The 25,079-nt window shown below is 42.5% G+C and overlaps 2 protein-coding genes across 5 annotated transcripts in view; both read right to left on the bottom strand.

Moving 5' to 3' along the window:
- LOC135549356 (E3 ubiquitin-protein ligase NEDD4-like) overlaps window positions 1-779 on the bottom strand; it is a 51,249-nt gene extending 50,470 nt beyond the window's left edge. Inside the window, 1 exon segment of the mRNA XM_064979353.1 lies at window positions 535-779. Coding sequence (XP_064835425.1) covers window positions 535-582 — 48 coding nt within the window. The 5' untranslated portion in view covers window positions 583-779.
- Window positions 780-10,047: 9,268 nt separating this feature from the next.
- LOC135549327 (DNA-binding protein RFX7-like) overlaps window positions 10,048-25,079 on the bottom strand; it is a 44,161-nt gene continuing 29,129 nt past the window's right edge. The window contains exons 3-10 of one of the 4 annotated variants that reach the window (XM_064979333.1): window positions 24,784-24,866; window positions 23,828-23,866; window positions 23,557-23,682; window positions 22,697-22,813; window positions 21,472-21,556; window positions 21,025-21,232; window positions 17,768-18,066; window positions 10,048-17,547 (exon numbers count right to left, since the gene is read on the bottom strand). In XM_064979333.1, the coding sequence (XP_064835405.1) occupies window positions 14,338-17,547; window positions 17,768-18,066; window positions 21,025-21,232; window positions 21,472-21,556; window positions 22,697-22,813; window positions 23,557-23,682; window positions 23,828-23,866; window positions 24,784-24,866 (4,167 nt within the window). In that variant the 3' untranslated portion in view covers window positions 10,048-14,337. The remainder of the gene's footprint in view (window positions 17,548-17,767; window positions 18,067-21,024; window positions 21,233-21,471; window positions 21,557-22,696; window positions 22,814-23,556; window positions 23,683-23,827; window positions 23,867-24,783; window positions 24,867-25,079) is intronic. The other 3 variants (XM_064979340.1, XM_064979335.1, XM_064979345.1) reach the window with 3 other exon arrangements.

The following is a 25,079-nucleotide window of genomic DNA, read 5'->3' as shown; positions in this document are numbered from 1 at the left end:
TTCGCTACATGAATGTCACTTACTGTAAATGACTCACAGGGAAATGTGAGTAATTTATCAAAAATTGTGTTTTTCCACGTGGATACTCATTTGATCTCAAACGTTCAAGATCAATTTAGGCCACATTAACAATGACTTTAACTCACGTGACTCCTTTGGGCAATGCTCTGAGTTTATAGCCAAATGACATGGTTAGTTAATAATCCTTCAATTAATGTATTGTTTTATATATTGGTTGTCAAAAGTGTGCGTTAGCTAGCTAATTAATCAACAGTAGGCCTATACGAAGATGACAGCTACCAGATAGCTGATGACGTACTCCGTGACCATCAACTGTTACACATGCTAACTAGCTAGCTAGCTGGCTGGCTAACGTTGCTTCGATAAAATGGATATAGGTATGGTGGGACTTGACTGTCCAACTGACAGCTTGGTTGACAATACCCAAAGAAATGTAATGACACTTTAGCTAAAACACTTGGATATAACGGCATTTGTCTGCCCAGTTAGTTAATTGGCTAGCTAAATATTTACCTCATCAGTCTGAAGTCCACGGACCTCGGGAAGTGCCGCCATACTCATATCCTCAGCGCCGTAGCCTATGTAGGTCGATTCAAGTAAAATGTACCGAATGATAACGCTGTAGGTGCTCTAGCACCAATTCACCTTTCACTAACTAATGAACTGTACCAGACACAATAGCTAGTTAAATGTTCAAATGTGTCGTGCGTCGTTCTCAACTAAAAGGATCCTGACTCCTCTCCTCCCTCTGCAACCACGCCTCACCCCCTACGTAGTAATTTCACGAGAACATGAAGTACAATGTATCAACAAGGTAGATACAAAGTAGCTATCAACATAACATCGGTAGTTGGTGCATATGGTTGTAACGAATAGTTGTGAATCTTCACTTCCATTGCAGACCAGGACAAATAATGTAACCATTTCAAATATTGTAATGTTGCATAATTTTACAAACCACTGAGACTAGCCCGATAATGGACAAAAGGAGCCTAACCTTACTCCTTATTGTCCAAGGACCTTACATGTTCTGTTCAGAGGCGAATTGGCTCTGGTAGCAAAAACATCCAAATAATCCATCTAAACGTGAGTTGATTGTCAATTGAGGTACGGTTCAATAAACATAAAGCTCTCTTTCATATCACATCAAAATAATTTCACAAATCCAAAATATACACTTACTGTACACCGTTTTAACACTTACAGCAAACAGTATTTTTTTGTGACAACACCTTTGTAGCATCCATCTTCCGTTGACACACAGGTGTTCTAAAACACAGATAGGTAATTAGCATAGTATTAGCATAGTATCTTTTGTCTTTTTAGAGTGGAGCTGGAGGGAATGGCAGCCGTTTTACAGGGCTCCGGAACAATTGGTCTTTTTTGAGTTGATCTTAACTTTTTTTGTATGTAATGTTTCCGCCATCATTTCATATGACCATAAAAAGCTTTCGGACATCAGAACAGCGATCACTAACCTTGATTTGGATGAGGATTTATACTTCAAAGAGTTGGCAGCCAAGGACATAATGCTCATCCGGACCAGGCCCAAATCCCTGACACTCGAAAAATGAAGAGGCGGCGTTGTAGAGGCCGTCTTGTGGGATACGATTAGACTACATCAGCGAGTGTATAAACCACCTCTACCCTCCATTATTTTGGCGAACCAGCAATCACTGGAGAATAAACTGGACGAGCTCCGTTTGAGACTATCCTATCAAGGTGATTCTGAAGAAGCTGGCACTAAGACTGCCATCAACAAGCTGTATAGGGCCATAAGCCAACAAGAAAATGCTCAACCAGAGGTGGTGCTCCTAGTGGCCGGTGATTTTAATGCAAGAAAACTAAAATCAATTTTACCTAATTTCTACCAGCATGTCACCTGTGCAACTTAAGGTGATAACAACTTTAGATCACATTTACTCCATACAAAGCTCTCCCTCGCCCTCCATTTGGCAAATCTGACCATAACTCTATCCTCCTAATTCCTGCTTTCAAGCCCCCCTCCCCCCAAAAAAAACAGTAAGAAGCAGTGACACACTCAATACGCAAGTGGTCCTAAACTACAGGGCTGTTTTTCTAGCACAGACTGGAATATGTTCTGGGATTCAGCCGATGGCACTGAGGAGTTTACCACATCAGTCCCTGGCTTCATTAAAGTGCATCAACGACGACGTCCCCACAATGACCGTACATACATATCCCAACCAGAATCCATGGATTCCAGGCAACATCTGCACTAAGCTAATGCTGCCGCTTTCAAGGAGCAGGACACTATTCCGGATGCTTTTAAGAATTCCCGCTATGCCCTCCAACAAACCACCAAACAGGAAATGCATCAATACAGGACTAAGATCGAATCCTACTACACCAGCTCTGATGCCTGTCAGAGTGGCAGGGATTGCAAACTATCATGCATTACAAGGTGAAACACAACCGCAAGATGTCCAGTGACGTGAGCCAGACGAGCTAAATGCCTTCTATGCTCGCTTCGAGGCAAGCAACACTGAACCAAGCCCAATATTGGACTAAAGGAGCCTAACGTTACTCGTATTGGCTCTGGAATCCAAAACAGCCAAATACTCAATCTAAACGTGTATCGATTCTCAATTGGCGAACAGTTCTAGAAACATAAATCCCTTTACTTTCAAATCAAAATAATTTCACAAATCAAAATACACACTTACTGTACACTGTTTTAATCTGTTTTACCACCATTGCAGACAACAGTATTTTTCAGTGACAATACGTTTGTGGCATCTGTCTTCCGTTTACGCACAGGTGTTTGGAGATGCAGATACTGTAGATACTTATCACGGGTTGTCCACTTCCGTCAGTTTTCTGTAAACAAGCACTGTAACATGGAAACATAGCAGTGTGGGAACACTAACGCTATGAAGGTGTGTATCAATTTAACCTTTTTCCATTTTTTTTATTATTTCTCGCCGATATGAAACATGAGGTCCTTATGCTTCCGAAACCGTACCGCAAGAGATGGGTGCCGTGGCTCTTAACAAAACTCCCCCCTACAGAAGACGCCTTTGTCCAATGACTGTGTAATGGAACTGAGAGTCATGATCAAGGGCTAGACTGAACCATGCTGTTCTGGATGACCGTGTGATTAGACACACCGTAGCCAATAGACCTTTACACAGGTTTTAACATTCACAAGGCCGCTGGACCAGACGGATTACCAGGATGCATATGGAGAGCATGCTCTGACCAGCTGGCAAGTGTCTTCCCTGATATTTTCAACCTCTCCTTGACCCAGTCTGTAATACCTACATGTTTCAAGCAGACCACCATATAGTCCCTGTGCCCAAGAATGCCAAGGTAACCAGTCTAAATGACTATCGCCCCATAGCTGTCTTGCCTGGTTCACCAAGTACTTCTCAGATAGAGTTCAGTGTGTCAAATCGGTGGGCCTGTTGTCCGGACCTCTGGCAGTCTCTATGGGGGTGCCACAGAGTTCAATTCTCAGGCCGACTCTTTTCTCTGTATATATCAATGATGTCGCTCTTGCTGCTGGTGATTCTCTGATCCACCTCTACGCAGACGACACCATTCTGTATACTTCTGGCTCTTCTTTGGACACTGTGTTAACAAACCTCTAGACAAGCTTCAATGCCATACAACACTCCTTCCGTGGCTTCCAACTGCTCTTAAATGCAAGGAAAACTAAATGCATGCTCTTCAACCGATCGCTGCCCGTACCCGCACGCCCAACTAGCATCACTACTCTGGACGGTTCTGATCTCCAATCCAAAATTTTATCTAGAATCGGCTTCCTATTTCACAACAAAGCCTCCTTCACTTATGCCACTAAACATACCCTCGTAAAACGGACTATCCTACCGATCCTTGACTTCAGCGATGTAATTTACAAAATAGCCTCCAACACTCTACACAGCAAATTGGATGTAGTCTATCACAGTGCCATCCGCTTTGTCACCAAAGCCCCATATACTACTCACCACTGCGACCTGTATGCTCTCGTTGGCTGGCCCTCGCTTCATATTCGTCGCAAAAATCCACTGGCTCCAGGCCATCTACAAGTCTTTGCTAAGTAAAGCCCTGCCTTATCTCAGCTCACTGGTCACCATAGCAACACCCACCAGTAGGGCGCGCTCCATCAGATATATTTCACTGGTCATCCCCAAAGCTAACTCCTCCTTTGGCCGCCTTTCCTTCCAGTTCTCTGCTGCCAATGACTGGAACGAATTGCAAAAATCACTGAAGCTGGAGTCTTATATCTCCCTCTCTAACTGTAAGCATCAGCTGTCATAGCAGCTTACCGATCATTGCACCTGTACACAGCCCATCTGTAAATAGCCCACCTGACTACCTCATCCCCATATTGTTATTTATTTTTGCTCTTTTGCACCCCAGTATCTTTACTTGCACATCATCATCTGCACATCTATCACTCCAGTGTTAATGCTAACTATTTCACCACTATGGCCTATTTATTGCCTTACCTCTCTAATCTTACTACATTTGCACACACTGTATATAGATATTTCTATTGTATTACTGACTGTACGTTTGTTTATCCCATATGTAAATCTGTTGTTTTTCTCGCACTGCTTTGCTTTATCTTGGCCGGTTCGCAGTTGTAGATAAGAACTTGTTATCAACTGGCCTACCTGGTTAAATAAAGGTAAAATAAAAATAGCACTCACATCTGTAGCCAAGAAATGTTTTGAAAGGCTGGTCATTGCTCACGTCATTGAACACCAACCTCTGCAGCTGGATCCTGGACATCCTGATGGGACGCCCCCAGGTGGTGAGGGTAGGCAACAGCACATCCGCCACATCCCCAACATGGGTGCTCTTCAGGGGTGCAACCCATCATGGTCGAAACACACAAACGCAGTGGTGTAAAGTACTTAAGTAAAAATACTTTGAATTACTACTTAAATCGTTTTTGGGGGGCATCTGTACTTTAATATTTATATGTTTGACTATTTTTACTTCACTACATTTCTAAATTTACTCCATACATTTTCCCTGACATCCACTTGTTACATTTGAATGCTTAGCAGGAACAGAAAATGGTCCAATTCATGCACTTATCAAGAGAACATCCCTGGTCATCCCTACTGCCTCTGATCTGGTGGACTCACTAAACACACATGCTTCATTTGGAAATTATGTCTGAGTGTTGGTGTAACCCTGGCTATCTGTAAAAATAATAAAGTGCAGTCTAGTTTGCTTAATATAAGGTATTTTAAATTATTTTTAATTTGACTTTTGATACTTAGTATTTAAGTAATTACATTTACTTTTGATTAAAAAAACTGTTAATGACAATCGGATACTTTTTCAACCACTGCACATTCATGAAGAGGGCACAACACCTATTCCCCCTCAGAAGGCTGAAAAGATTTGGCATGGGCCCTCAGATCCTAAAAAATTCTAAAGCTGCACCACTGAGAGCATCTTGACTGGCTTCATCACTGCTTGGGTATGGCAACTGCTTGGCATCCGACCGCAAGGTGCTACAGAAGGTAGTGCGTATGACCGAGTACATCACTGGGGCAGAGCTCCCTGCCATCTAGGACCTCTATACCAGGCGGTGTCAGAGGAAGGCCCTAAAAATGGTCGAAGACTACAGCCCCCCAAGTGTCAAAGACTGTTCCATCTGCTACCGCATGGCAAGCGGAACCGCAGCACCAAGTCTGGGACCAAAAGGCTCCTGAACAGCTTCTACCCCCAGCTACAAGACTGCTGAACAGTTACTCAAATGGCTACCCGGACTATTTGCATCCCCCCTTTTTTTGTTGCACTTACTCTCTTGCACTTCCTCTATGCACACACACTGGACTCTACCCACACACTTACACATACTACATGGACACGCCAACATTGCAAACGCTCACACACATGCATATTATTGATACCACATACGAGCTCACATAGACACACATTCACACACGCTTCTGCTACTGTTTATTATCTATCCTGATTGCCTAGTCACTTTTTCCCCTACCTACATGTACAATACCAGTCAAAAGTTTGGACACACCTACTCATTCAAGGGTTTTTCTTTATTTAAAAAAACTATTTTCTACATTGTAGAATAATAGTGAAGACATCACAACTATGAAATAACACATATGGAGTCATGTAATAACAAAAAAATTGTTAAACCAATCAAAATGCATTTTATATTAGAGATTCTTCAAAGTAGCCAGCTTAATGACAGCTTTACACACTCTTGGCGCTCTCTCAAACAGCATCATGAGGTAGTCACCTGGACTGCATTTCAATTAACAGGTTTTCCTTGTTAAAAGTTAATTTGTGGAATTTCTTTCCTTCTTAAAATGCATTTGAGCCAATAAATTGTGGTGTGACAAGGTAGGGGTGGTATACAGAAGATAGCACTATTTGGAAAAAGACCAAGCACATATTATGGCAATAACAGCTCAAATAAACAAAGAGAAATGACACTCTACCATTACTTTAAGACATGAAGGTCTGTCAATCTTGAAAATTTCAATAATTTTTAAAGTTTCTTCAAGTGCAGTCGCAAAAACCATCAAGCGCTATGATAGAACTGGCTCTCATAAAGGACTGCCACAGGAAAGTAAGACACAGATAAGTTCATTAGAGTTACCAGCTTCAAAAATTGCAGCCCAAATAAATGCTTCACAGAGTTCAAGCAACAGACACATCCTCATCATCAACTGTTCAGAGGAGACTGTGTGAATCAGGCCTTCATAGTCGAATTGCTGCAAAGAAACCAGCCCTAAAGGACACCAATAAGAAGAGACTTGCTTGGGCCAAGAAACATGAGCAATTAGACCGTTGTAAATCTGTCCTTTAGTGTGATGAGTCCAAATTTCAGATTTTTGGTTCCAACCGGCGTGTCTTTGTGAGAAACAGAGTAGGTGAACGGATGATCTCCGGATGTGTAGTTCCCACCATGAAGCATGGTGGAGGGGGTGTGATGGTGCTTTGCTGGTGACACCATCTGTGATATATTTAGAATTCAAGGCACACTTACCCAGCATGGCTACTACCACAGCATTCTGCAGCGATACGCCATCCCATCTGGTGTGTGCTTAGTGGGACTATCATTTGTTTTTCAACAGGACAATGTCCCAACACACCTCCAGGCTGTGTAAGGGCTATTTAACCAAGGAGAGGGATGGAGTGCTGTATCAGATGACCTGGCATCCACAATCTCCCGACCTCAACCCTGGTCTGGGATGAGTTGGACCGCAGAGTCAAGGAAAAACAGCCAACAGGTGCTCAGCATTTGTGGGAACTCCTTCAAGACTATTGGAAAAGCATTCCAGGTGAAGCTGGTTGAGAGAATGTCAAAAGTGTGCAAAGCTGTCATCAAGGCAAAGGGTGGCTACTTTGAAGAATCTAAAATCTAAAACATATTTTGATTTGTTTAACACTTTTTTGGTTACATGATTCCATGTGTTATTTCATAGTTTTGATGTCTTCACTATTATTCTACAATGTAGAAAATAGTAAAAATAAAGAAAGCCCTGGAATGAGTAGGTGTGTCCAAACATTTGACTGGTACTGTATACATACGTACTCTATACACACACACACTCTACATATTACCTCAACTTCCTCGTACCACTGTACATTGACTTGGTACCGGTACTCCTTGTATATAGCCTCATTATTGTCATTTTATTGCGTTACTATATTTTATTTAGAAAAAAAATCATAGTTTTTAACTTTGTATTGTTGGGAAAGGACACGTAAGTAAGCATTTCATGGTAGTCTACACCTGCGCATGTGACAAATAAAATGTGATTTTTTTAGTAAACAAGCACTGTAAAATGCAAATATGGCCGTGTGGGAACCCTAACCCTATAAAAAGGTATGTAGTAATTTAATCTTTAAAAAAGTATAATTATTTCTTGCTGATATGAAAGATAAGTTCTTTATGTTTCAAAAACTGTACCGCAAGTGATACATTTTAGCGTTCAGAATGTGCGTCTGGGCTTTTAACAAAACTCCCCAGGCCAGAAGATACTATTGTCAATAGGAGCTAAAAGTAGTTAGCGTCTAGGAATGTGTTACCTTGAGACAAGCATTACTTAGTTATCATAATTTAGGAAACCAGTTGAATGACACACAGGGTAACCCCCATCCCGTGAGATGGGAGAAAGGATCCCTAGGCGGGCATTGTACGACCTTCAACCTGTTGTTCACATTCATAGATACTTGATCCAACTAACCTTGCTTATAAGTATTTTCGTTCATGCGGTCCCTCGCTGGAACCTGTATAAAAAGTCAAGAAATGTAAAAAAAAAGATAGAAATATGATTGATGGACTTGGACTATACTTTTTAAATTCAGCAATAGTGTTCTACAAGGATCATCTTAATCAAATCATGGCGACAGCATTGTAAAATGTAACATTAGCTCTCAATTTAAGCCAGTTTCTATTTATAAAGGATTACGATAAGTGCACTGTATAATAATTGGGAGGATATGTCCTCTACCAAAAGATCTTGACCTTTTTGGGAGGTAGTTTACTTGCCCTGGGTTCAAGCCTTGATTCAGCTGTTCTCCCTCAATTACCATACATTTACAAAAATCAAATGAACTACCACATCATTGGGAATTTTAGATGATTCTCAATTTAGTATCAGCGAGCGAACAACTCCAAAAACAGACAATGGAGTGAGACATTGTATTTACCAGACCAATTACACAGTTTGTTGTTGCACAGTGGTCTGTTCAAGTTGGTTCGTTACGTAATGGAACATTCTCACCAGCAGAACATTCTAATTGAGAGTGTTTTTTGCAGACAAGCTCTTTTAGCCAAAAGGCAATCTCTCCGCTTGCCATTTTTACAATAGAACTACACGGAGTGTATAAAACATTAGGAACACCTTTCCTAATAGAGTTGCACCCCCTTTGCCCTCAGGACAGCCTCAAAACGCCAGGGCATGGAATCTACAAGGCGTCAAAAGCGTTCTACAGGGATGCTGGCCCATGTTGACTCCAATGCTTCCCACAGTTGTGTCAAGTTGGCTGGATGTCCTTTGGGTGGTGGACCATTCTTGATAGACATGGTAAACTGTTGAGTGTGGAAAAAACCCAGCAGCATCGCAGTTCTTGACACACTCAAACTGGTGCGCATGGCACCTACTACCATACCCTGTTCAAAGGCACTTCAATCTTTTGTCTTGCTCATTCACACTCTGAATGGCACACAATCCATGTCTCAATTGTCTCAAGGCTTAAAAATCCTTCAACATGTCTCCTCCCCTTCCTCTACACTGATTGAAGTGGATTTAACTATTTTTTATTTAACCTTTATTTACAAGTGACATCAATAAGGGATCCTAGCTTAAACCTGGATTCACCAGGTCAGTCTGTCATGTTTTGTGTACACAGTGTATATGAATTAGCATAGGGGCGATAAACAGTTCACAAAAACTAGAAGCAGACATTTTTTCCAGCTCTTCTACAAGCCAACTCTTATCAGCAGAGGCTTGAAATCTATAAGACAGATGGTGCTTGTGATGCCAAATGTGCATTGTTTTCTTATGAGCTGCATCAGGCCGTTTACAGATTAGCCACTCTCTGGAACATCACCACCACATTTACATCTAAAATGCTAATAACGTACAGAAAACATCATTGAGAATATGCTTCCCACAAGTGGGGGTTCTGTTCATGTTGTGGTACTGTAACATTTTATATAACCCCTATGGAACAGGATTCAAGAAGATCAGTTCAAACCAGTCTTCCACTCATGTGACTTAATCGACTAGAATAGATACAGGATCTATGGAAAGTGGCATTTGGCACGCCATATCTTTTTAGCTTCATATTGAATAACATAAGCTATGGTGAGGAAAAGGACACTGAATACCAAAAGTGGGATTAACAGTAATGTAAATACATATTTATTTGAATATTCACTTTAGTCAGCTCTGGGGATGAAACCTTTGTGGGACCAAACCAGAAGACTCTAGCTGAGTGTATGGAATGTCAACGCATGTAGAGGGTGGAAAAACAACAATTGAAACCAACATATCCAATTACTTAAAAAAATGTTTATTGGTTTTTAAAACCCTTTAAAAAAAATCTCAACATCAGTGAGCACTTTCAATTAAAAAAGAAGGAAACTTTGCTGAAATGCTATAGCAACTTTATCAAATTACTGTACGGTCTGCTGTACACTAGACAACAACAAGACGGCATAGGGTATTTCTACAGATCTAGATGAAGAAGAGGGTTAAAGGAACTTTATACCAGGTCTGTGAAAGGACAGCACAGGACTCAGCTGCCCCTGTGCACTTAAAGAAGAACAGACAGGATTAGTCTTTGTTTAATAAGTACAAACATCAGTGCTTATTTTCAATGGTTTCTGAAAGAAAATATTTCAGTTACATAAAAAAGTAAAAACATCTAAATAAAAAGAACAGATTCAAAACCTGAACATACAGAACAAATATTACTCTGAATTAGTAAACATCAAACAATGCAAGTAACTTGTGAGTCACTATACCTTTCTGTTCAGATTGACAGGACCAATCCTGAATTACAGCAAAGTGGTTACAAATACTTTGTACAATAGAATTCTACAAACATGCACACATATCATTTAACAATGTGAAAGATTTATTTGAGAATATTTGTTAAAATGTTTCTTTAAATTGAGTTTCATATTCTCATGTATGAGAATGAAAAAAAAAAAAAAAAAAAAGTATCATTGAGATTAATGTACATTGCTACACAAGACAATTAGCGTTCATTTTTTTAATTGACACTTCTGTATATAATTTTTTCACGTAGTTAAGCTCTTTAAAAAAATATTTGGGGAGCTTCAATTGATGCATTTGTCCTAAAATAGGTGCCAAAGCCTGGGTTCATTAAATGTTTAGTGCAATAACATGAACCTTCAAAGCTGGTGGAAATTTTAACCATGACATTCCGATGTCCATTGCAATGTTCTGGGCATAAAATCTGTCAGAGAAAGATAGCTATGCAACCTGGTAATATATAATACTTTTTTAAATACCCATGCTATTTTCTCACTCGAAGCAGACATCTTCTGTAAAAAGCCAACCAATATAAATCTCAGGAAGCAAAAAAAAAAAACAAGTTTAGAAAAAAACAGCATCATCTGTACAAGAAAGGGTGCCAGCAGCCAAACACACAAGCACAGTTTAGCTGGCTCCTGATCTAAAATCACCAATATAGCATTTCAGAGGGTGCAGGTGCACAGAACCAGTTTAAGTTATAACAATACAGTGTCAGAGCTTTCATATGTACAAACTGTGGGATTCAAAATGAGAGGAACACTTACAACAGTCAACTGAATTAACCCCAATATTGTCCTGCTACATTGGTTTTTATAAACCAGAACAGTAGTGTGGTTTTCAGCATGTTTTCCAGTGCTACAGATCAGTTGCCAGTTTCAAAATTTCCTCAAATTATTTATTTTCAACCATCCTACCTGAAATAAGGACAATTCAAAATGGCCATATAAAAAGGTATTTGACGGATGTCAGGCAAACAGGCAAATGCTGGGAATTTTGTGGGTTCTTCTAAAAAAAAATATCCTATTTAATGCTTTTTTTCTCTCACTAATTAGTTTTTCTTTGGTATGGATATAAGGCTCAGAAGATTAAAAGCTCATAAAAACCACAGGATCTGACCAATTAGCTATTCCCTTTATGAGTTGCATGCCTTATTCACACACTGTTCTTCACTATACTATAAGCTATTTAAACCTGTAATAGATCACCCGTACTTTACCACGAAATGCCTTTTTTGACTCCAGGTGAAACACGTCCCTTCACTGTTCGAATAAAATGCAGTGTATTAATGAACTCAACAAGAACATTATTCAAGGGGAAGAAAATGACAATTTATACAAATGTTTATGTAATTCTGTATTACAGTATTCCATAATATTGTATTTTCTACTGGATCTAGACTAATGTAAGGGGAATAGCTTTCAATGTATGACAGTAAATTATGCACTTTAGTGCCTTTTTTATAGGAAGGACTTTGAATATCCAATGGCATAATATGTTTGAATTTACCATAGAAGGTAAACTAATTTAATTTAATCTAAATTACTTCATATCCATCACATGTTTTACTGAATGTATGTAACACATATGAAACAAATAAAAATAGGTGAAAATGACAGACATTTACATAAACCTGCAGTAACCTACTTTGACAGTAGCAGCCGCTTTGATAAGTAAAAAATGCATAGTTTTAAAATAAATCAGAACCAGGAAAGTAATTTTTTCCCCAAATAGATACATGACTGAAACAGGGCAGGGTCATCTCCAGTCAATATACTTTGGTATAGGGGTGTCATAAGGTTAAATTCCTATTCATATATTCCTCCACTTCCTTAAATCAATATATTTCTGTTAATTAAGATGATACCTGCTAAATAGTCACAAAGGTGGTAAATAAAACAATCCCCACCAGTGCCCTACACAAGTCTTAAAAAACTCGATATAGGTGAAAAAGGTAATCTTCTGCATTATACGTTTTAAATACAAGATTTAACTGTCTTTTGAGCTCCATCTTAAAGTCCATCGCCTTTAGTTCTGCAGCCACTAAAGTGCAAGCTATCCCCATTACAGGTCTCTGTTATGATTGTTTTAAGTCTCATAAACCCATACTATTCCAAACAAACCAATCCTTTCCTTTTGACACTGGGGAGCTCAACTACAGTAAGAACGTCAGCAGGGCAAAATGTGTGTGAAGCAAGCCTAAAAAAATGACAACATTAACAGATAACATTTGTTGTTCTTCAGCTACCTGCTCTCAGTTTCGCTGTACTCAAAGTGCATTAACTACTGGGACATGAGGAAATTTGAAAAGGTGAAAAGCCATAAATCAATCAAATTCAAATTTCGATTTCCTAGGCTATATTTTTTGTACCATGCACACTGGAATTTGAGTGGGCAATATCTTTATTTGTCAAGTTTGCATAACGTGTCAGCAAAACGGAAAATCCGACATCTTCTGACAAGTTTAATATACAGACGGTATATCTTGACCTTTAAATCTATAGTTTGAATAATATTCTGTAGTCACACAGATTCCTTTTCAAACAGCTGCCGTTTTCCTACTTGTAAAAATACAAATTCTGAGAGAATGCAACTAGTTTGCCTTCAAGATCATTGCAAACAATGTACGTTAAAAGGTCCAACGCAGCTGTTTTTATCTCAATATTAAATCCTTTCTTGAAGTACCTTACTGTGATTTAATTGAAAACAATGGTCAAAAAGTAACAAAAATAGCTTCTTGGCAAAGAATAAATTCTCAAGCAAGAATTTTGCTAGGACTGAGTGGGGAGGGGAAACCTAAAAGCTAGCTGTTATTGGCAGAAGGTTTGGAACTCTTTCTTATTGGTCTATTAACTAAATTTACTGCCTGGTGATGTCACCATGCAGGCCAAAAATCTCACTAAAACAGGCTGAAGTTTCAGGCGGTCTTTCAAACAGCTCCTACACTAAAAGGGCAATATTTAAAATGGCAATATTTAATTTTCACAGTATTATTCCAACCTCAGTGTGGAAATATATAAAACATGGGTCTTTAAGTAGACCAATGATCATTTTTATTTACAGATTATGGGGGATTTTTTTAAACCATTGATTTGTCTTGCACCTGGAAGCACCAGCAATCCTTAAGAAGACTTGAAACAATGAGAAACATTAGTACCACTGCATGCTACTGCAAATGCCCACTCAAGGTCATGTACAATAGTCTATGTATCTCAACTCTTCATTGAGATGGACAGGGACATATTAGGTGAACATACACCCTATTTAACATTCTTGCACAACAGTATGCTTCTAAAGCAGTTCCAAATGATTTGTCTGATAAAGTCTATATTCAGATCTATCTCAATGGAAGTAAAACAATTTACAGAGGGAGGAAAAGTTACCAATTATTTGCCAAACCTCTTGTTTTAGTCAAGAGCTCCTGAACAAAAATATTAACCAAAAGTATAGATGTTTGTAATCTTTAAGAGATCTCTTCATATCTTCTGTGTCCTCCTGAAAATGCAAAAATACTTGTTCTACTACGGTCTTGATTTAAATGCTCTTAAATGACTTGATGTCTAAAGAGGGAGAAATGGATGAGTCAGCACCAGCGATGAGCTGTGAGAGAAAACCAGCATATTTGTAAGAGTGATCATTTATGTTCAGCCTGGCACTTAGACTGGACAAAAGTCATTGTTTCCAGAGTGTTGCAGTGTGCTATACAATGTCAATGTGAATAATTACAAAGATGATTTTTTAAAAACTATTTCACCCTCATGAAATAAAAGCAGAGCCCATATTAACCCATTAACCCGACTGTAGGCTGGTCTTTACTTTCCAGCCAATCAAATCCATTGGAATTCGCAGTCTCGCTGCAAATCTGCTGGAACAGCGGATCATTCTTCAGTTCCTCCAGTGTAGAGTCTTCATATTGTCCCTGCTGCTGATTGGGGTCAAACAGAAGGTTTGTGTCCAAATTGTTCAGGTCATTGATGCTACTGGAAAGATCAGAGGTCAGTCGAAAATCAGACCCCACAGCGTTGAGTTCTGACACCTGTCTCACGAGCCGATTGCCAGGAGTAAGGCTGCCGTCCGCTAAGAGGTCTTTAACGGTGGTGCTGAAATCTAGCTGCTGCTGTTGAAGTTTCTGGGCCAGCAGCATAGGCTGGCTCTGCTGATGCTGCTCTTCTCCAGTAGCTGATTGTGCTTGGCTGTCACCTGCTGAGAGACTCATCTGTTCGTTCCTAGAGTTCTTCATGAGGTAACCTGGCTTTTGAAACTCGTACGCATTCGGAGCGTTGGAAGTCAGAGTCTGGTGGTTGGCACTGCTGGGAAAGCTGGGCGTGGTCTCTAAGATCTGGGTGAGGTTCATGCGGGCTGTGTAGTTGGACGGCAGGTTGTTGATGCCCAGGCCCCGCACCGCGTCGTCACTGTCCCCGTCCATCTTGCTCAGGAGCACGTTGGTGATCTTTTTGCTGTTGGTCTGGCCCTGCATGGGCAGCACCTCCGTCTGCATCATCACATTGACAGGCACAGACTGGCTCCTCTGTGCCATGCTGCTGACGCTGACATCCCCATGACTGTTGGCGAAGATGTTGATCATCTCGGGGATCACAGGGGAGGTGAAGGGGGACACCACTGTTCGGGGGATGTTCTGCAGGCCCTGGTTGCCACTCAGGTTTCGCTGTCGCACGGCAGGGCTCACACTACGACAGCGGAAGGTCCCGCCTGCTGAGGATGTGCTGGTGGCCTTGTTGTCCAGAGGGGCGGGCACAGCGAAGCCCTCCTGCTTGTTCAGGTTGGCCATACTGGCTGCCTGCTGCTGCACCGGAGAGATGGGTGTCAGGCGGCCGTAGTGCCTCGTCTGAGACTGATAGGACTGGCCAGGGATGGCGAAGGCATGGGGCTTTCGGAAGTGGTCGTCAACCAGGTCCTGATAGCTGGGGAGGATACTGATGCCGTTGATGGAGTTCCCCCCGCTGTTATTGTAACCATTGTTCATCCACTCCAGTTTGGCCTTGTCTGGGTGAGTAGCCATGGGCCTCTGCATGGGCTTGACGGGGCTACTGGAGACAATGCTGCCGTCGTGGTAGCCTGTAATGCTGGAGTTAATGGGAGTGAAGGCAAAGGGGTTCCTGCACTCCACAGGGCTGGGGGGCACGCTGCCGCTGCAGTTGGAGTGTGGAGTGCCGATGTCCACTGGGGTGGTGGGGGCCATGCGGGAGCCGGGACTCTCCCTGGTCAAGCCCTGGCCTCCTCCCATCATCTCAGAGGTGGGTGTGGGAGTTGGGGTGGGGGTGTGGACAGGAGTGGTGCTGCTGTGTACTGATTGGTAGTAAGAGGTCACTGTCTGGTTGGAGGACATCATGTTGCCCTGTATTACAGACTGATGGCCTTGCACCATCACATCAGCTCCGAAGGCCTGCAGACTGCTGTTGAGCTTCATCTGCTCCTCCATCTGCACCAGCTCCTCCACAATGCTGTCCTGGGTCATATCGTCATCATTGAAATGAAAGTAGTCCATGTCTGTCTGCATGGAGAGCTGGCTAGAGGCTGGGGCCTGGCCCATCATGGCCAGGGGCTCCATGACCGGTGTGGATGCCTGCTTGTGGTCTGTGATCTGCTGGGCGTAGGCCTGTTGCTGCTGTTGTTTACCTCCCTCCAGCTGGCCCCCGACCCACATGGTGTTCCTTAGGTCACTCACAGCAGACTGCTCCAGTAGGGCAGAGCTGTTGGGCATGGATTGCATGTTACCCGTCATGTGCTGTTGGTGCTGAATTCGTGCATGACCAGCCGGGGCACTAACGTTGCCGATGCTGCTAGCGTCCATGGTGGTCGGAGTGTCTCTTCTCTGCACGGAGTTCTGTGGCTTGACAACAGTCTGGAAGCCTCTGGTTCCAATGGGGGAATCAGAGAGTGACAGGATTCGAGTTGGGACAGTGGAGTTCAGTTTTACAGTAACTTTACCGATGGCTGGTGCACTTTCAGGTCTGACCGGGGTTCCTGCCCTGGGGAGTTTCTTCACTCCTGCACCAATCCCATGTCTGTAACCATCGGAACCACCAAGAGGCTGCTGGGAGATGAAGACCCTTTTGACAGGCGTGGGATAAAACTCTGGGCCGATGCCTGGGCGCTTCCTGGGGCTCTTGGAGGAGATGAGTGATGTGGCAACAGTGCCGCCATTGGGTGACAGAGTGGTGCTGGTATTCTGATTGGAGACCGTCAAATACAAAGTGCTTTCGTTATTGGTGTTATTATTGCTACCAGCTGTAGCTGCCACAGGGTTGTTGCTCAAAGAGGACTTTACGTTGCATTTGGTTCCAGTCATTGCCTCCAGTCCCAGGGAGCCTTTAGTGTGAGGCGTGGGCACACTGGCAGCCCTTGGTACAGCTCCTCCAGCCCTCTGCCCCCCTGCAGCTTCCTGAGCCATAGTAAGCCTGCTAGCACCCGGGGCCGGACTGCCCTCACGTATGGCTTCACCCTCCATCATCTTGATGTCGATGGTAGGGGTGGTGGTGACCCGGCCTGACCTGGCTAAGGGGGACAGGATGGGGGCCGCAGAGCCACTCCTGGCCCGTGGGACGGGTCTGCTCTCCTCCAGGGCTACAGTGCTGCCCATGCCAGCAGAGGCAGGCCTTAAGGTGGTGTTGGTTAGGGTAGTTGTAGTACTGCAGTTGGGAGCCAGGGATATGGTAGTCATCTTGACCACGTTGACAGAGCTGATGTGGGGTGTGGGCTGCATCACGGTCTTGATGGGGCTGTTGGTGATGAGCAGGGTGGGGGGCGAGCGCAGGGTGATGGCGCTGGTGGCTGAGGGTTTAGGCAGGATCTGGGCATACCGGTGCCGGGCAGAGCGGTCCCCCACAGGGCTGGCTGGGATATTCTGAGGGGTCTTGGGACACTTGACAGGCTGCATTGACTGGGTCACCACTTGGAAGTTGACAGGCAGAATCTTGCCCTCCGAAGTTCCCACAGGACTGGGGGACATCAGCTGCCTGGTCCTTTGGACCTGCATTTACAGCAAAGCAAAACATGACACAAAAAAGTATTAATAAGATGTAAACGTATGCAACACCTTCATAAGTGCAGTTATGAATAGCTTCTGTTGATTGTGATATAGGCAACACAAAGTTGTCGCTTGTATAGATGTGTAACAGGAACACTGCAAAGACAGTGGGATATATTGAGTAAGCTTAGACAAACAGAAGTACAATACAAGCTTGGCTTACCGTGATGGGGCTGGGGACTGCAGCTACCATAATGCCAATGGTGGGATGTGGGGAGAGCAGGGCTGGGCTTCTACAGGTAATGGAGCCGACCCCAGGCGTGCCCCCGTCAGCCCGCCTGGCCTGAGCCTCTCCGGGGAGGGGGGAGTGCAGCATCTGCTCCTGCTGCTTCTTCTGGATCTTCCGCTGGAGCTGCTGCTTGGCATCGATGGAGGGAGAGGGCAGGGTCTTCACTTGGGACTGGAAGGAGTGGGCTTCAGCTGTGGGTGCAAATGCTGAGCATGGGAGTGGCGTTTTAACTCCTAAAGGGAGGAGACAGAGAAAGACAAACAGGTTAACACATATTTTGGGTAAACAAATTGTCACGGTCCTCCTAGGCAAAGCAGCTGCTATTTTGCAGGAAGCATAATTATCAGACTGGGCACACACTGGTTGAATCAATGTTGTTTCTACATCATTCAATGAAATTAAACCAAATGTGGAATAGACATTGAATTAACATCTGTAACTAATGGGATGGCATTTAGGGACTGACAGGAGGTGGTATGTACAGTGCCTTGCGAAAGTATTCGGCCCCCTTGAACTTTGCGACCTTTTGCCACATTTCAGGATTCAAACAAAGATATAAAACTGTATTTTTTTTGTGAAGAATCAACAACAAGTGGGACACAATCATGAAGTGGAAAGACATTTATTGGATATTTCAAACTTTTTTAACAAATCAAAAACTGAAAAATTGGGCGTGCAAAATTATTCAGCCCCCTTAAGTTAATACTTTGTAGCGCCACCTTTTGCTGCGATTACAGCTGTAAGTCGCTTGGGGTATGTCTCTATCAGTTTTGCACATCGAGAGACTGACATTTCTTCCCATTCCTCCTTGCAAAACAGCTCAAGCTCAGTGAGGTTGGATGGAGAGCATTTGTGAACAGCAGTTTTCAGTTCTTTCCACAGATTCTCGATTGGATTCAGGTCTGGACTTTGACTTGGCCATTCTAACACCTGGATATGTTTATTTTTGAACCATTCCATTGTAGATTTTGCTTTAAGTTTTGGATCATTGTCTTGTTGGAAGACATATCTCCGTCCCAGTCTCAGGTCTTTTGCAGAATCCATCAGGTTTTCTTCCAGAATGGTCCTGTATTTGGCTCCATCCATCTTCCCATCAATTTTAACCATCTTCCCTGTCCCTGCTGAAGAAAAGCAGGCCCAAACCATGATGCTGCCACCACCATGTTTGACAGTGGAGATGGTGTGTTCAGGGTGATGAGCTGTGTTGCTTTTACTCCAAACATAACGTTTTGCATTGTTGCCAAAAAGTTCAATTTTGGTTTCATCTGACCAGAGCACCTTCTTCCACATGTTTGGTGTCTCTCCCAGGTGGCTTGTGGCAAACTTTAAACGACACTTTTTATGGATATCTTTAAGAAATGTCTTTCTTTTTGCCACTCTTCCATAAAGGCCAGATTTGTGCAATATACGACTGATTGTTGTCCTATGGACAGAGTCTCCCACCTCAACTGTAGATCTCTGCAGTTCATCCAGAGTGATCATGGGCCTCTTGGCTGCATCTCTGATCAGTCTTCTCCTTGTATGAGCTGAAAGTTTAGAGGGACGGCCAGGTCTTGGTAGATTTGCAGTGGTCTGATACTCCTTCCATTTCAATATTATCGCTTGCACAGTGCTCCTTGGGATGTTTAAAGCTTGGAAATCTTTTTGTATCCAAATCCGGCTTTAAACTTCTTCACAACAGTATCTTTACGTTTGAAGCCTGAAATGTGGCAAAAGGTCGCAAAGTTCAAGGGGGCCGAATACTTTCGCAAGGCACTGTAAATGCACTATAGCAGGTCAATGAGAAGAATCTGCCACTAGATGGAAACCTTTCACTGTTCACTATACATGAGGCAGTGAAAGGAAAAGTGAAGTTTGACTATCAACACATACAGTGCATACGGACAGTATTCAGATCCCTTGACTTTTTTTAACGTTACAGCCTTATTCTAAAATGGCAAAGCAAAAACAGGTTTCTGTTATTTTTAATACATTTTCAAAAATGTATAAACAATACCTTATTTACATAAGTATTCAGACCCCTGTCTATATAAAGGTCCCACAGTGCATGTCATAGCAAAAACCAAGCCATGAGGTCCAAGGAATTGTCCGTAGAGCTCTGAGACAATTGTGTCGAGGCGCAGATCTGGAGTACTGAAACATGTCTGCAGCATTGAAGGTCCCCAAGAACACAGTGGCCTCCCTCATTCTTAAATGGAAGCAGTTTAGAATCACCAAGACTCATTATGGAGCTGGCCGCCAGGCCAAACTGAGCAATCGGTGGAGAAGGGCATTGGTCAGGGAGGTGACCAAGAACCCGATGGTCACTCTGACAGAGCTCCAGAGTTCCTCTGTGGATAAGGGAGAACCTTCCAAGGAGGACAGCAATCTCTGCAGCACTCCAACAATCAGGCCTTTATGGTAGAGTGGCCAGACGGAAGCCACTCCTCAGTAAAAGGAACATGACATCCCGCCTGGAGTTTGCCAAAAAGGCACCTAAAGACTCGCAGACCATGAGAAAGACAATTCTCTGGTCTGATGAAACCAAGATTGAATTCTTTGGCCTGAATGCCAAGCATCACGCCTGGAGGAAACTTGGCACCATCCCTACAGTGAAGCATGGTGGTGGCAGCATCATGCTGTGGGGATGTTTTTCAGCGGCAGGGACTGGGAGAGATCCTTGATGAAAACCTGCTCCAGAGCGCTCAGGACCTCAGACTGGGCCGAAGGTTCACCTTCCAACAGGACAACGACCCTAAGCACACAGAAAAGACAACACGGGACTGGCTTTGGGACAAGTCTCTGAATGTCCTTGAGTGGCCCAGCCAGAGCCCGGACTTGAACCCAATTGAACATCTCTGGAGACCTGAAAATAGCTTTGCAGCGACGCTCCCCATCCAACCTGACAGAGCTTGAGAGGATCTGCAGAGAAGAATGGGATAAACTCCCCAAATACAGGTGTGCCATCTTGTAACGTCATACCCAAGAAGACTCAAGGCTCTAATAGCTGCCAAAAGGTGCTTCAACAAAGAACTAAGTAAAGGGTATGAATACGTATGCAAATCAGTTTCATTTTTAATACATTTGCAAAAATACCTAAAAATCGGTTTTTGCTTAGTATATTTTAAAAATAAGGCCATAACAACAAAATATAGAAAAAGTCAAGGGTTCTGAATACTTTGCGAATGCACTGCATTGTATTGTATTGTCACCTGTTGGTGTACCAGTCATGACCGTGAGGGCTGCCACAGATTTGGTGCCGATGTAGTGGCTGTTGAGGAGGAAGCGAGCCAGGTCCTCCACAGCATCAAACTGGCGGCTCAGCACCTTCTGGGCCCACTCACACACCAGGCCACAGGCTGCAGAGCGCACCTCTTCCTCCGCACTGCACAGCTGACCTGGGGCCTCCAGCACCTCACACTGAAGCACAACATGGGCACATGTACAGGTGTTAAGAATTAAAGTCATATATATCCCTGTATTACTTTTAGTTCAATATGAAGCCTCAAAATGTGGTCCTTTTCTTAATAACACGTTACATTAAATAAAGTTATGTTATGGTTGGACTACAGTTAGGCAAACATTTCTTATTTAAATAGATTTAAGAAAATAAATAACTAAGGTAAAGACCTTGAGAGGAAGGCAGACAGACAACTTACCCCGTCCCCTGTTTTATGTAACTCCAGGTTGGGTAAAGATGGCATGTGTACAAAGGCTTTCTTCCTCAGTCCACTATAGCAGTATGTGAGCAGAGGTTAAGGTCAAAAACACTGAACTGTCAAACATTTAAGAGTTAATTTATGGATTTGCTAAAATGTGTTGCTTGTTTGTCTGTAAAGAGCAGGGCTTCAGGGACCATTCTAGACATATGAGACTGGGATTTCCCCACAGGATAGGGTGAGAAACATACCTCAGGGCAGAAGGTCAGCTGTCACTCAGACAGATCTGATGAAGAGCCTTGTCACCCGAAGCTGAGACAGCTATCTCCCAGTCAGCATCAGTCACTAGTCACTCCACTACTAATCCCTCAGCCCCTCAGGCCTCTCACACTCCCACTGAACCTTCTCTTCCCCCTCCAACCTTCGGAGCTGTGACCAACTCCACTGCCAAAATAAGGCACTGTGGATTTGTGGTGAGAGCTAGACTTTTATCAGATGCTGGTGTGTGAGAGTGTGACAGCAGGTGCTCCCTGCTGAACACTTGCATACACTTAGGAGGTGTCTCACACAACCAGGCAAAGAGCTACTCAGAGTTATAGCACAGTTATGAATGACTCACACAAAACAAATAATAAAATAGACAAACAGGTCCAAGACTGTGACCTTGAATTAACTTGTACATTTGTAGTGTGTGTATTACATTTGTAAAAAGAAAATAGTTCATTTAAAAAAGGGAGAGATAGATTACTAAGCAACCCACAGCTCAAGATTATCTGATTTTACTTTTGAGTTTCAGTTGCTATTGCAACCGCCTTATAAAAACAAGGTCTATTTCAGAAAGACTCTGCATTGAAAATAAAAACTGCATGCATATGCAAGTATTTTATACTATTCTATTTTCCACCTCAACAAAATAAGGACGAAGTCACTTGTCACTTTACTAATTTAACGGCCGCTAATCTCATTGGAGACTGTATCTTTGCCAAGTCTAGATTCGTGATCTCATGGAAAAGACATTTCACAAATCGTTTCCTGAAGGTCAAGAACACAGTGATTCCCCTAAGTGTCTCTGTCCTACTATACTACTCTCCAGGCAGAGGACGCTTTATTTGATTTCATTTCAGTTCTATATTTAGAGGCTCCATGAACTGACACAACAGATGTTCTGCGACCAGAGTCCAAAGAGGCCAGATTGTTCGCTACAAACCATTCCAGTGAAGGATATTTTGATTTGCCTCTCATGCCAAGTCGACGTGCCTTCATGTTTGGAAATACATTTTTCATGATCTTTCCAAAGTCCGCCGCACTCAATGGGTGGTAGCAGAGATTGTCACAATAGCTCCTGAAACAAACAAACAAACAAACAAACCAGACAGAAACAGACAGACAGACAGAGACAGCCAAGGCATTGGAAATCTCAGTAAAACCAAATTAAATATCAAATAAAGACAATCATATCAAAACAGTGACATCTGGGTGAAGACGTTCCCAAAGAAATCTGAACCATTATTGGTACTTTCAATTGCAGTGAATGAGTAAGTCAAACTGTGTGTTACGTAACAGTCACATAGCATTTCAGACTTTCCGTTCTAGTGTTACCAACACATGGTGCACATCTTTTCCCATGCTTTCTGCATCTATTTATATTGGTGCTTTGGCTGGCAGTATGTAGATCCTTTATAGCTAGCAGTGTATGGTAAATGTTTATTTATTTAGTAACAGCCAAATGTTATGTACTTTCATAACATGTATCTCATGTCATAAAATAAAACGGCCATACAAATGTGTACCTTGTTCTTGTGAAACCTCTTAGAAGTAAAGTACTCATGGAAATCAAAAGTAAATCCATTTATTTCCACCTGGAATGGAATTGAACCTATCAGGTATTCCAACCTCCCTAAAATACCTGTACACACTGCTATCAATATGTTTCTAAATTGGTGTGGTGTCCCTTTCCAGAACATCAAAACAGGACATATTTTTGTTTGTATTTAACAGTGTTATTGATTTGAAAATGACCCGAGCTGGGCAAAGTCCCCTTAGATTCACACTTCCCTATGTCCCCTTTCTCAGTCAGATACCCACTTGTACTCGTCATAGACCTCCTGTTTGGGCAGAGAGGTTTCTGGGTGTTCCTCTAGGTGATTGCGGATCCAGTTGAACGCGTGCATCTGCTGAGTGCGGCTTGATGACATGGAGCTCTGATCACTGCTAGAGAAAGCAGGAAAAAATGTTTTTTGTGATTGTATTGTAAATAACCTGACTGTCGGATGTACCTTTCCCGCCCCATTTTTCCAACCCAACCAACACACATCACCCCCATGTCTCTGTGTTGTAAGTGAGAGGTTTTATGTACCATGACAGTTCTCCAGGACTGGCAGACCCTCTCTCAGTCCTGATGGGCATCGTGTGGAGTGTTGGGGTGGAGGTGTTGAGGTGATGAGGATTAGATGTGGAGAACAAGTAGGAATTGATCATTGTATGATATTGACAACATCAATGAGCAGCGTGTGTGTGTTTGTGTGTCACCTGATCCTAAAATAACTTCAAGCCACTGCCCCTGGACACTTGGGGAGATGTGAGAGGATTGGATAAGTTCAAACAATATGGGGAAATTCCTCTTAGCCCATCAGAAATAAAGCTATTATAGTATTCCTTAGGCCTAATACATATCCAATCATCTCAGACCGACACACATTCCTATGGAGTAGGGGTAGGGTCGATTTGGAATTTACACACACCACACACACACACTCAAATATACATTAGAGAGAGAAGACAAATCTACATATTTTGCTAAAAGGTAAAACGTGAAGGGTTGAGGAAAGATGTTATTAATAAGTTATTAAGTAAGGACTTTCAATGAGAACACACACAGGTGGTAGTCAAGTGGGAAGTCAATATCAAATCAATGTTTCTTTGTTTTTTTTTTAAATGCCAAAGATTATTTTCTATTAAAAAGATAATATTTGAACACACATCTAACTGGTAGTCCTAAGAGTGGGAATTCAATATCAAATCAATCAATGCAATGATAAAAAAAAAAAAAAACAGCCAAAGCTTATTTGCGCTCTAAGGGAGAGAGTTGAGCATAACGAGCAGAGTTTGACATAACAACAGTCCAAGCTAATGTTGACAAGCATTGTAGTAGATGTGGGGATGGGGTAGGGTGCAGAACATCTATATTATGCTACTAGGCTAATGGATAATGGGGAAGATGAACAACAGGCTAAGTCATGTGCAAATGGCGTGGAACTACATGCAGACATGACAATGAATGAAATGAAAAACAATGAAAAAATGATCAATTACCTTTTTTCACTGTTGCTGGGACCAGAAGGCAACTTAAGGTAGAGGTAGAGTTTCTCGATGTCTGTAAACGTCTCCACATCTTGCTGTAAAAGCGGCGCACAGGGAAGAGGGATGTAATAACAAACGTGTTAACTTTTTTTTTGCACTTGAAAAAGATATGTTCTGTCATCCCTGTGAGTAGTAGTGTTCATGGTAGTGTCTTTATATCACTCCACTGACTTAACGTGCTCTACTGACATCTCCCTCAGACCATACATGAGAAAATAAATGCTTCTTTTCTTTCTCACTACTACAAT

This window comes from Oncorhynchus masou, chromosome 1 (genome assembly GCF_036934945.1).
Source record: "Oncorhynchus masou masou isolate Uvic2021 chromosome 1, UVic_Omas_1.1, whole genome shotgun sequence".
Lineage (NCBI taxonomy): Eukaryota > Metazoa > Chordata > Actinopteri > Salmoniformes > Salmonidae > Oncorhynchus > Oncorhynchus masou.
This window is presented reverse-complemented; position numbering and strand designations above follow the sequence as displayed.